The 12,982-nt window shown below is 36.4% G+C and overlaps 1 protein-coding gene across 5 annotated transcripts in view; it reads left to right on the top strand.

Moving 5' to 3' along the window:
* Positions 1-12,982, top strand: part of CDK14 (cyclin dependent kinase 14) — a 618,912-nt gene that overhangs the window by 415,806 nt on the left and 190,124 nt on the right. For all 5 annotated transcript variants that reach the window (XM_073809735.1, XM_073809734.1, XM_073809736.1 and 2 more), the window contains one exon: positions 7,205-7,298. In XM_073809735.1, the coding sequence (XP_073665836.1) occupies positions 7,205-7,298 (94 nt within the window). The remainder of the gene's footprint in view (positions 1-7,204; positions 7,299-12,982) is intronic.

The following is a 12,982-nucleotide window of genomic DNA, read 5'->3' as shown; positions in this document are numbered from 1 at the left end:
CCAAACAACTAGCAAGACAGGAACACAGACCCACCCATTAGCAGAGAGGCTGCCTGAAATCATAATGAGTTCACAGAAACCCCAAAACACACCACCAGGTGCAGCCCTGCCCACCAGAAAGACAAGATCCAGCCCCACCCACCAGAACACAGGCACCAGTCCCCTCCACCAGGAAACCTACACAACCCACTGAACCAACCTGACCCACTGGGGACAGACACCAAAAACAATGGGAACTACAAACCTGTAGCCTGCGAAAAGGAGACCCCCAAACACAGTAAGTTAAGTTAATGGGAAGACAGAGAAATATGTGGCAGATGAAGAAGCAAGGTAAAAACCCACCAGACCAAACAAATGAAGAGGAAATAGGCAGTCTACCTGAAAAAGAATTCAGAGTAATAATAGTAAAGAGGATCCAAAATCTTGGAAGTAGAATGGAGAAAATAGAAGAAATGTTTAACAAGGACCTAGAAAAGCTAACGAGCAAACAAACAATGATGAACAACACAATACATGAAATTAAAAATTCTCTAGAAGGAATCAATAGCAGAATAACTGAGGTAGAAGAACGGATAAGTGACCTGAAATATAAAATAGTGGGAAAAACTACTGCAGGACAGAATAAAGAAAAAAAATGAAAAGAATTGAGGACAGTCTCAGAGTCCACTGGGACAACATTAAACACACCAACATTTGAATTATAGGGGTTCCAGAAGAAGAGAAAAACAAAGGGTCTGAGATAATACTTGAAGAGATTATAGTCAAAAACTTCCCCAATATAAGAAAGGAAATAGGCAAGTCCAGGAAGCACAGAGAGTCCCATACAGGATAAATCCAAGGAGAAACACGCCAAGACACATATTGATCAAACTATCAAAAATTAAATACAAAGAAAAAATATTAAAAGCAGCAGGGAAAAGGAACAAATAAATACAAGGGAATCCCCATAAGGTTAACAGCTGATCTTTCAACAGAAACTCTGCAAGCCAGAAGGGAGTGGCAGGACATATTTAAAGTGATGAAAGGGAAAAACCTATAACCAAGATTATTCTACCAGCAAGGATCTCATTCATATTCGATGGAGCAATCAAAACCTTTATAGACAAGCAAAAGTTAAGAGAATTCAGCGCCACCAAACCAGCTTTACAACAAATGCTAAAGGAACTTCTCTAGGCAGGAAACACAAGAGAAGGAAAAGACCTCCAAAAACAAACCTGAAACAATTAAGAAAATGGTAATAGGAACATACATATTGATAATTACCTTAAATGTACATGGATTAAATGCCCCAATCAAAAGACATAGACTGGGTGAATGGATACAAAAACAAGACTCATAAATATGCTGTCTACAAGAGAGCCACTTCAGACCCAGGGACACATACAGACTGAAAGTGAGGGGATGGAAAAAGAGATTCCATGCAAATGGAAATCAAAAGAAAGCTGGAGTAACAATTCTCATATCAGACAAAATAGACTTTAAAGCAAAGACTATTACAAGAGAGAAGAACAGTACATAATAATCAAGGGATCAATCCAAGAAGAAGATATAATAATTGTAAATATTTATTCACCAACATAGGAGCACCTCAATACATAAGGCAGATGCTAACAGCCACAAAAGGGGAAAACGACAGTAACACAATCATAGTAGGGGACTTTAATACACCAATGAAAATAAATAAGGAAACACAAGCTCTAAATGACGCATTAAACAAGATAGCCTTAATTGATACTTATAGGGCAGTCTGTCCAAAAACAACAGAATACACTTTCTTCTCAAGTGCTCATGGACCATTCTCCAGGCTATATCATATCTTGGGTCACAACTTGAGCCTGGAAAATTAGAGAAAATTGAAATCATATCAAGTGTCTTTTCCCACCACAACACTATGAGACTAGATATCAATTACAGGAAAAAAAAACTGTGAAAAATGCAAACACATGGAGGCTAAACAATATGCTACTAAATAACCAAAAGATCACTGAAGAAATCAAAGAGGAAATCCAAAAATACCTAGAAACAATTGACAATGAAAACACGAAGACCCAAAACCTATGGGATGCAGCAAAAGCATTTCTAAGAGGGAAGTTTATAGCAATACAGTTGTACCTCAAGAAACAAGAAACACCTCAAATAAACAATCTAAACTTACACCTAAAGCATTTAGAGAAAGAAGAACAAAAAAACCCCCAAAGTTAGCAGAAGGAAAGAAATCATCAAAGATCAGATCAGAAATAAATGAAAAAGAAATTACGGAAACAATAGCAAAGATCAATGAAACTAAAAGCTGGTTCTTTCAGAAGATAAACAAAATTCATAAACCATTAGCCAGACTCATCAAGAAAGAAAAAAAAGGAGAAGACGCAAATTAATAAGATTAGAAATGAAAAAGGAGAAGTAACAACTGACCCTGCATAAATACAAAGAATCATAGGGGATTGCTACAAGCAACTATATGCCAATAAAATGCACAACCTGGAAGAAATGGACAAATTCTTAGAAAAGCCCAACCTTCTGAGACTGAACCAGGAAGAAATAGAAAATTTAAACAGACCAATCACAAGAACTGAAATTGAGACTGTGATTAAAAATCTTCCAAAAAACAAAATCCCAGGACTAGATGGCTTCATAGCGAATTCTATCAAACATTTAGAGAAGAGCTAACAGCTATCGTACTCAAACTCTTCCAAAATATAACAGAGGAAGGAACACTCCCAAACTCATTCTACGAGGCCACCATCAACCTGATACCAAAGGCAGAGATGTCACAAAAAAAGAAAACTACAGACCAATATAACTGATGAACATAGATGCAATAATCCTCAACAAAATACTAGCAAACAGAATCCAACAGCACATTATACGGATCATACACCATGATCAAATGGGGTTTATTCCAGGAATGCAAGGATTCTTCAATATACGCAAATCAATCAACGTGATACACCATATTAACAAATTGAAGGAGAAAAACCATATGATCATCTCAATAGATGCAGAGAAAGCTTTTGACAAAATTCAACACCCATTTATGATAAAAACCCTGCAGAAAGTAGGCATAGAGGGAACTTTCCTCAACATAATAAAGGCCATATATGACAAACCCACAGCCAACATCATCCTCAATGGTGAAAAAATGAAAGCATTTCCACTAAGATCAGGAACAAGACAAGGTTGCCCACTCTCACCACTCTTATTCAACATAGTTTTGGAAGTTTTAGCCACAGCAATCAGAGAAGAAAAGGAAATAAAAGGAATCCAAATCGGAAAAGAAGAAGTAAAGCTGTCACTGTTTGCAGATGACATGATACTATACATAGAGAATCCTAAAGATGCTATCAGAAAACTACTAGAGCTAATCACTGAATTTGGTAAAGTAGCAGGATACAAAATTAATGCACAGAAATCTCTTATACACTAATGATGAAAAATCTGAAAAGAGTAATTAAGGAAACACTCCCATTTACCATTGCAGCAACAACAACAAAAAAACCTAGTAATAAACCTACCTAAGGAGACAAAAGACCTATATGCAGAAAACTATAAGACACTGATGAAAGAAATTAAAGATGATACAAGCAGATGGAGAGATATACCATGTTCTTAGATTGGAAGAATCAACATTGTGAAAATGATTCTACTTCCCAAAGCAATCTACAGATTCAGTGCAATCCCTATCTAACTACCAACGGCATTTTTCACAGAACTAGAACAAAAACTGCACAATTTGTATGGAAATACAAAAGACACCAAATAGCCAAAAGAATCTTGAGCAAGAAAAACGGAGCTGGAGGAATCAGGCTCCCTGACTTCAGACTATACTACAGAGCTACAGTAAACAGGACAGTATGGTACTGGCACAAAAACAGAAATATAGATCAATGGAACAGGCTAGAAAGCCCAGAGATAAACCCACGCACATATGGTCACCTTATCTTTGATAAAGGAGGCAAGAATGTACAATGGAGAAAAGACAGCCTCTTCCATAAGTGGTGCTGGGAAAACTTGACAAGTACATGTAAAAGAATGAAATTAGAGCACTCCCTAACACCATACACAAAAATAAACTCAAAATGGATTAATGACCTAAATGTAAGTCCAGACATCATCAAACTCTTAGAGGAAAACATAGGCAGAACACTCTATGACATCAATCACAGCAAGATCCTTTTCGACCCACCTCCTAGAGAAATGGAATTAAAAAAAAAAATGGGGCTTCCCTGGTGGCACAGTGGTTGAGAGTCCGCCTGCCGATGCAGGGGACACGGGTTCATGCCCCGGTCCAGGAAGATCTCACATGCCATGAAGCGACTGGGCCCGTGAGCCGTGGCCGCTGAGCCTGCGCGTTTGGAGCCTGTGCTCTGCAACGGGAAAGGCCACAACAGTGAGAGGCCTGCACACCACAAAAAAAATAATAAAATAAATAAATAAGTAAACAAATGGGACCACATGAAACTTAAAAGCTTTTTAACAGCAATGGAAACCATAAACAAGACGAAACGACAACGCTCTTTGTCTTTTGAATGGGAGAAAATATTTGCAAGCGAAGCAACTGACAAAGGATTAATCTCCAAAATTTACAAGCAGCTCATACGACTCAATATCAAAAAATCAACAACCCACTCCAGAAATGGGCAGAAGACCTAAATAGACATTTCTCCAAAGAAGATATACAGATTGCCAACAAACACATGAAAAGATGCTCAACATCACTGATCATTAGAGAAATGCAAGTCAAAACTACAATGAGGTATCACCTCACACTGGTCAGAATGGCCAACTTCAAAAAATCTACAAACAGTGCTGGGAGGGTGTGGAGAAGATGGAACCCTCTTGCACTGTTGGTGGGAATGTAAATTGATACAGCCACTATGAAGAACTGTATGGAGGTTGCTTAAAAAACTAAAAATAGAACTACCATATGACCCAGCAATCCCACTACTGGGCATATACCCTGAGAAAACCGTATTTCAAGAAGAGTCATGTACCACAGTGTTCATTGCAGCTCTGTTTACAGTAGCCAGGTAATGGAAGCAACCTAAATGGCCATCGGCCGATGAATGGATAAAGAAAATGTGGCCCGTATATACAATGGAATATTACTCAGCCATAAAAAGAAAGGAAATTGAGTTATTTGTAGTGAGGTGGATGGACCTAGAGACTGTCTTACAGAATGAAGTAAGTCAGAAAGAGAAAAGCAAATACCGTATGCTAACACATACATATAGAATCTAAAAAAAAAAAAAAAGGTTCTGAAGAGCCTAGGGGCAGGACAGGAATAACGATGCAGACATAGAGAATGGACTTGAGGACACGGGGAGGGGGGAAGGGTAAGCTGGGATCAAGTGAGAGAGTGGCATGGATATATATACACTGTCAAGTGTAAAATAGGTAGCTAGTGGGAAGCAGCCACATAGCACAAGGAGATCAGCTCAGTGCTTTGTGACCACCTGGATGGGTGGGGTAGGAAGAGTGGGAGGGAGACCCAAGAAGGAGGGTATATCGGGATATATGTATATGTATAGCTGATTTCCTTTGTTATACAGCAGAAACTAACACAACTTTGTAAAGCAATTATACTCCAATAAAGATGTTAAAATAAATAAGAATAAAAACTCATCTCCCTAGAATACTGACTTTGAAATTAATTCATTATTAAATGGAATTTTTTAATGATATAAAGTACCATTTGTTTTCAGTCATTTTCACTGTATATACTATTGGTGTTTAATTTGGATAAAAATTATGTGGTGTAATAGAGAAGAGATTTCTGCTAATGGATTACTTCTTTAGTTCAAAGTATTGTTTACATACAACTGGGGCAGGTATAGAGAAGTAAGGCATTGTCTTTAACCTCTAGAGGATCTGAAATAAATACACAAGGGACTGCTCACTCTAAATTGAATACGAGTGCAGCAATTGACGAAGTGTCCCAATATGTTGATGATTTTATTAGTATCCTTTCAGGCAACATAAACCCATTAAAGGTAGAACCATTAAAAAAAAAAAATCCTAGAGAATTGCTGGAAGTTAGAGAGATCTAGCAAAAACACTGGTTTATCAGAATATCCAGGCCTTAAGAAGGTGGGAACCAGGTCAATTCAGGGAACTTCATCTGCAGGAAGGTGGCCATTCTTGCAAGTTCTTTGCCTTTAATGTGACTTATTTCATCAACATATGCTAGTTTCTTTCCATCCTGGTCCCAGGTGACTTTATCTCCAAACTTTCAGTAGAAGTATCTGATTGGCTGTCTGCCTGTACTATGGATTCGGTGTTCCTGTTGGGTTCTGTGGTCTGGGAGGCAAGGTCTCCTGGTATGCTCGACTGCCTTACCAGATAGGAACTGTGAGCCTGGCAGAAGAATTGGACCATAGTAGATGACTGATAATGAATAAGAGCTTAAGAAATAAACTCATAGAGGGAGCTGTCCTGTCTGGCAGAATGTTCATGGAAGGCTTTGTAGAAGAGATTACATTTAAATTATATTATATAGGTTGGGTTGGATTTACATGTCAAGAGCAAACAAATGAAGAAAAAGGGAGTTCTAGGTATTAGAGTAACTTGAGCCAAGTTGTATAGGTTTATGCTTGGCCTGTGGACAGATCAGTATGGCTCAGAGATCCTCAGTGTAGCTGCCCTAAATCACCTGAGAAGCCCGAGTCAATGCGTTGCCTCTAACTGACTGAAACAGAGTCTCTGGGGTTTGTGTTCAGATCATTTGCATTTTTTAAAAGTTCCCCAAATGATTTTGATGCAAAGAGAGCTTTGAGCCCTGGACAGCTATAGCGGATAATACATTGTGAATTTGTGAAATAGAGTTGGAAAAGGATGTTAGAACAAGACTATGGAGGCTTTCTATATCAAGCTAAGGAGTTTCTTCGCCATATCCTGTGAGTAACGTAGTCAGTGAGGCTTATATTTTATTGGTTTGCACCATTTTCTGAGCCTATGTAGTTGCATCTACTTGGAGTCCTTTCTGGGCAGTAGACAGAGAAGGGAAAGGAAAGTTAAGGGATCTAGGTACATGTGGCACAGCCCTTTATACTTATTTAGAATATTACTTGTTCATTGTTTCTCCTTTGTAGGAGTAGATGTTCTAATTTCAGATTTAGATGTTCTAATTAGATGTTCTAATTCCAGATTTAGTATTCTTAGCAGAGTATATTGATGTTTTAGTAACAGTTCTTTCTTCTCTCTTTAGGGGAGTCGGCTGCATCTTTGTTGAAATGATCCAAGGAGTTGCTGCTTTTCCAGGAATGAAAGACATTCAGGATCAACTTGAACGAATATTTCTGGTAAGTTATTTACAGAATACTTCTGAAAAAAATTGGACTTGAATGCATCCCTCAGTGACAAATCCTACAGTGGTAGTGGAAAATAATTTCAAACAAATTTGTTGGTTGTCACATTTAATTCTAACATATTTTTGGATCTTTGCAAAAGCAGGAAATTAGTGAAGAATTGTGTTTTTAAACTACTGCACATGAATAATATGCCAAAATGGTAAGAAAGGGTAGGATGTCAGAGGCAATATAGAAGAGTGGGTTAAAAACAAAGGCTCTGACAAAAATTCCAAATAATTTATATAGATATCCCCCCTTCAAGTAGGTGTATCTTATTCCCTCCCACTCCTACCCACTTAAATGTGGGCTTTGATTGGTAACTTTTTTTCTAAAAAGTAGAACATGGAATGAAGGGAAGGGAAGATAGTAACTTCAAAATGGAGAAACCAGGCAAATGGTACTTTAGCCCGGTCTTCAAGGTTAAGATCATCAAAGATAAGTCACATTGGTAGTATGTACCCTTTGTATAATGTATTGAGAATGGTACTTCTCCTCTGTAGTCTTCCTCCGCAAACCATAACCCCAGCCTAATCTGGAAAGCCACATCACACAAACCCAAACTGAGGGACATTTACAAAATACCTGACTAGTACTTTTCAAAGCTGTCAAGGTCATGAAAAACAGGGAAAGTCTGAAAAACTGTCACAGCCCAGAGGAGGCTAGGGAGACATGACAGCATAATGTAATGTGGTATCCTCCATGGAATCCTGAGACAGAAGAAGAACATTAGGGAAAAATGAGTTAAATACAAGTGAAGTGTGCAGTTTAGTTAGTATCAGCATAGCAGTGTGTGCTCCTTAGGTGTGATGGAAGTTCCCTGTAATGTAAGATTTCATCAATCAGGGAAACTGGTGAGGAGTATATAGGAACTGTCTGTATTACTGTTCACAACTTTTCTATAAATCTAAAACTATTCTAAAATTTTAAATTAAAAAAATTTTGTAAATCTGTGAAAAATAAAAATAAAATTTGTTCTGTAGCCAGATGAGCTGGTTTTGTCACCTGCTCTGGTCACTTTGGGCAAGGGACTTAGTTCTCTGAACCTTAGTTTTCCTGTGGGTAAAATAAGGGATAATGATAACACCTACCTCACAGATTGTTTTGAGGAATAATTAACTTAATTACATAAAGTGCTTTTAGAACTATGCCTGACACATAATAAATACCCAATAGATGTGTTGTTATTATTTTAATCAAATCATTTCTATACCAGATATTTTCATTCAGTGGAACTTCCACATTAGCTAATATTCATATAAACTTATTATTTAAAACATGGAATAAGAGCTAGACAAATTAATTTTTTTTGTTAAAAGGAGTCAGACTATATACATTGTAGCAGTTAACCACATTATCATACTTTTTAAAAATAAATGTCCCATGTGAAATCACTGGGGCACATTTTAGAATGGACCTTGTGAAGACATGCACTTATTGGATTATGCAAGTACACCCTTAAAATGTAGCTTTCATATTAAGTATAAGGACCACAGGAGGGTATAGTGATATGAATTGAGACTCCATCACTGCTGTGTTCACCTTGATGTCAGGATTAAATGATAAGAAAAGGAATATGAAAACTAGAAAATCAAAGCACACGTGATTCCACCATGCAGTATCCTATACCCCAGGCATCCCGGTGTATTCACAGTGGGTGGACAAACAGCAGAGTCTCTAATATTATAGAAACTTTCTTCAAAGTCTTATCTTATTGGTTTCTTCTCCCAGAGGCTGTCTGTATCCACTTCCTTTCAGTTTTACTTAATTATTATTATCCATAAATTCCCACACAGAGTGTTAAAATAATGTCTTATGATTATAATAATGCAGCCTTATAATGGAAAATTCCCACAATGTCAAAAAGTATAAAAGTTGAAAAACCCCTTTGTCCTACTACCCAGAGAAAATTACTTTTAGTATTTTGGTATATATCTTCCATTTCAACACATGTTAAAAAAATTAAATTGTATCTTGTATACTATTTTGTAACTTTCTTTTTTCACTTAACAATAGGTAGTTAACACCTTTCATTGGAAAATAAATCCAGAAACTTATCATCATTCTTAGTGATGAGTATTTCATCGTATGGATGAGAATTATTTGCTTAATCAGCCTGATATTGTTTATAGTCTTTAACTATTATAAAGCGCTGTCAGAAATATTCTTTGCACAGTTATCCTATTAGTTAAGAAAAATTATTAGAATTGAAAGTCCTGAATTGAATAGTTTCATTTTCATAAGTCTATTGACCATTCTATACTTCATTTCCTCCATCTAAACTCATGAAACACTTCCTTCTCTCTGTTGTCAAGAAAGTCGCTTACTGATTTCATTGAGATTGTATTGAGCCTATAGATTATATTACAAAGAAATGATATAAAATGAACTTTCCCAGCCAAGAAAAAATAATATCTCTTTATTCATATTTCATGGCCCTTAGCATAAATTTAACATAAACATATTTCTCTTTTCCTTTTTTCTAATCAAGCCTTTATTTTCATTCAGCTATTTTAAGTAACTTTCCACAGTTATTTTCCCCAAAATACAATAAACTTGTTCACATATTGTGCAAAACATGACAGGAGAGGGAATTTTAATGGGCTATACTTTGCATCATATAGATCTTTATGCCAAAACATATCTTTAAATATTAAGCTTTTTAATTTATTTAAAGCTTAAATATAATAATACCACTTAATTATATTCTGATAATAATTTTCTAAACTTTAGATTCCACTTAACTATTCACTGTGATACCTATTGAACAATACTTATATAACCTTGTCAAATTACCTATTTTTAATGCTAAAATCATTAATTTACTATATTTGAAATCAGAAAACTTCAAAGGGAAATTATATAGAAAGAAATATCCCTACATACACATTATTTCAGGGTAAATTTAAAAGAAAAAGAAATGGTTGTATAAATGAGGTATATTCTATAGCAGTTGTACCAAAAATTTTGTTTCATGAAAACATAGTTTATTGATATAGCTTAGTCAAAGTTATAATTTTCAATATTATTTTTATAATGTAAGTCATTTCCAATAGGTACTATCTTGTTGAATTGCTTCTTGTATGGAGATTTTGTTATTATTTCTTAATTTTATGACAATTATTTCCTAATTTTATGGGTATTCAGAGACCTTTGAGCCATGACTAGGCTTTTAATAAATCAGAGAAATACATCATTGTAAATTGTCTATGGGAATATTGATACACCAAGCTACTGTTTGCTCTTATTAGACCACAGAGACGCTTAAATGCAGATAAGCATCATGATTTATGGTAATAACTCCTTCATTTACTGTAGTTTATTTTACACATGTAATGATTTTTACAAGTGAAATGTCCTTTGGTAATTAGGAGATAAAGATCCTCATCTATATAAAATTGCTGCTTTAGTATTAAATAATGTTATGTTTTACCTTGAAGAATTAGACATGACCAAAAAAGAAGAGAGAGAGAGAAATCTGCAAACTTCTTTTGACAGTAAATGTTATCATCTTAAATATTTTATTTCCTCCCCTGAATTGTTTAAATTTGCAAATGTTAGCCGTATGACACATTAAACAAGCAGACTCTCTCAGGAGTTGTGCGATCATTGGAAGTAGAAATTTTACTAACCCAATGTGGTTGAATCACTGGGAAAAAATGCTTTTTCTTGGTGACCTTTTATGTCTGGTCTGAAGAGGAATAACTTTTAAATGTGATTAAATCCACTTTCACGGGCTTCTCATGTAAACTGCCAGAGACTCTTTTCTAAAGCAGCAGTTGTGTATCTGGCCTCTCGTAAAGCATTGCCAAGGAGATAATCAACTTTGAAAAGTCACGAAACATGGAATTGTTCGTTTTGTTTTGTGTTTTAATACAGGGATTAAGTCCATTCATTTGCCTGTGAACTGTATATAGAAAGGTGGTTGATTAATAACTTTGAAGCACAGAATTCAAGCTTGTTACCCAAGATAACTAATATAATTAACTCCTACACACTGAGTCTTTATGTGAAAAGCAACAAAGATCAGTCACTAGAGCCTTTATATCTTTCTTTTGAAGGTTTTCTTTTTCTTGTTTTTTCTTTTTCCTTCCTTTGGTGGGAAGGAGCAGTTCACATTCTTAACAAGTCCAGTGCATTCACTTCCACAACATAGTAACTGTGTTGCTCTATGTAAGGTGAGTTGGCTATACTGCAGTCTGAGATTTCACCATTAAATCATTTTCCTTGAAATTGTGATGTTCATATACAAGAAAGGAAGGAAAGTGATAGAATTTTGACAAATTATATTCAAGACATTTTGAATTGCCAGGTGAATGGGCACCTACTTCTCTAAGCAGTAACTCTGCTATTACAGTAAAAGAGTGATTTATATCATTTCTTTAGCGTTACTCATTTTTTAATGTGTCACGATGTTTTCTATTCACCTTTGTTAGCTGCGAAAATAAGCAGTAGATGTATTCACCCAGGTATATTCAGAGTGACAAAATCAGAACTAATATTCTAATCATATTCTAATCATATTGTTCTGAATTGAAAAAGAACTCTACTTGATGGAACCCTGGGAGCATTCTTCTGCCACTTCAGAACAGCTGAACAAATGGCAGAGAGTGCTTGCACAGCTGTCTGAAACCTTTGGCAGATGCTTCTGGGTTTGTATGGCTCATGGCCCCAGAGTACAGCAGCCACGACAGAGGGGCTGGCAGGATTGTGTTCCGGGGGCCTGTTCTAGTTCTCCCTGCCTTTGAATGTTGATTAACCCCAAGAGGCTCACTTTTCCCTGTCTCCTGGTCTTCTGGTTTGCAACGGAGTTTCATCCACCAGTTATTTGTTAACATATTGTACATTATTTGATTGGTACAGTTGTTAGAATGTTTCTCTTCCGTGTATATATCATTCAGAGTTTAAAAGAGAGTGTGTGTGTGTATTTGTGTGTGTGTGAAAAGAGCCTCTGGCAACTTTGAAATCTACTACTCAGCCTGGCTTTTGAGTCAGATCCTTCCTTAAGCCTCTGTGTTTTACAATTGAACTGACTGCCGAGACGTAACCTGTAGACCCAGTTCCAGTCCTTGTTTCCCCATCTTGGCTCTCTTTCCAGGATATTAATGCGAACCATAACCCTGAGGTTTCATGATTGGCTAGAACGGCCATATAGAATGTAAAAGAAAGTTGACATCACCTTCTTTGATGGTCATTACCATCCAATTGGATGTAGCAGCCACATTGTTAAGATGGAATATTGCTGTCACAGATTTGTATCTTCACTTCCATCATTGGGTTGCTTGAGGTGGACGTCCGCCATACTTCTTCAGCACTCCCTCTGCAACACTAGGTACAATGGAGATGGAAAGGAATTCTGTGCCAGGGTATCTGCCCTGGAGCAAATGAGGGCAATCAAGATAGGCAGGCAAGACATACCATTAGGAATGGAGTCATGAAAAATTGCTGAGCAATTGATCAGCAGATGGGAGATCCAGTAATATAGTAGATCCTGTATTCGTTAAAATACTACACTCTAAGCATTCAATATTGAATTCTAATCCTAGATTGTTTTTTTTTCCCTGAACAAGCCACCTTTTCTAATTGGATTGTAGTTTCTGCATCTGTAAAGGGAGGAATTGAACTAAATGATTTCAATA

The sequence above is a fragment of the Tursiops truncatus genome, chromosome 9 (assembly GCF_011762595.2).
Source record: "Tursiops truncatus isolate mTurTru1 chromosome 9, mTurTru1.mat.Y, whole genome shotgun sequence".
NCBI classification, from domain to species: Eukaryota; Metazoa; Chordata; class Mammalia; order Artiodactyla; family Delphinidae; genus Tursiops; species Tursiops truncatus.
The sequence above is the reverse complement of the archived record's forward strand: the minus strand, read 5'-3'. Positions and strand labels throughout refer to the sequence as shown.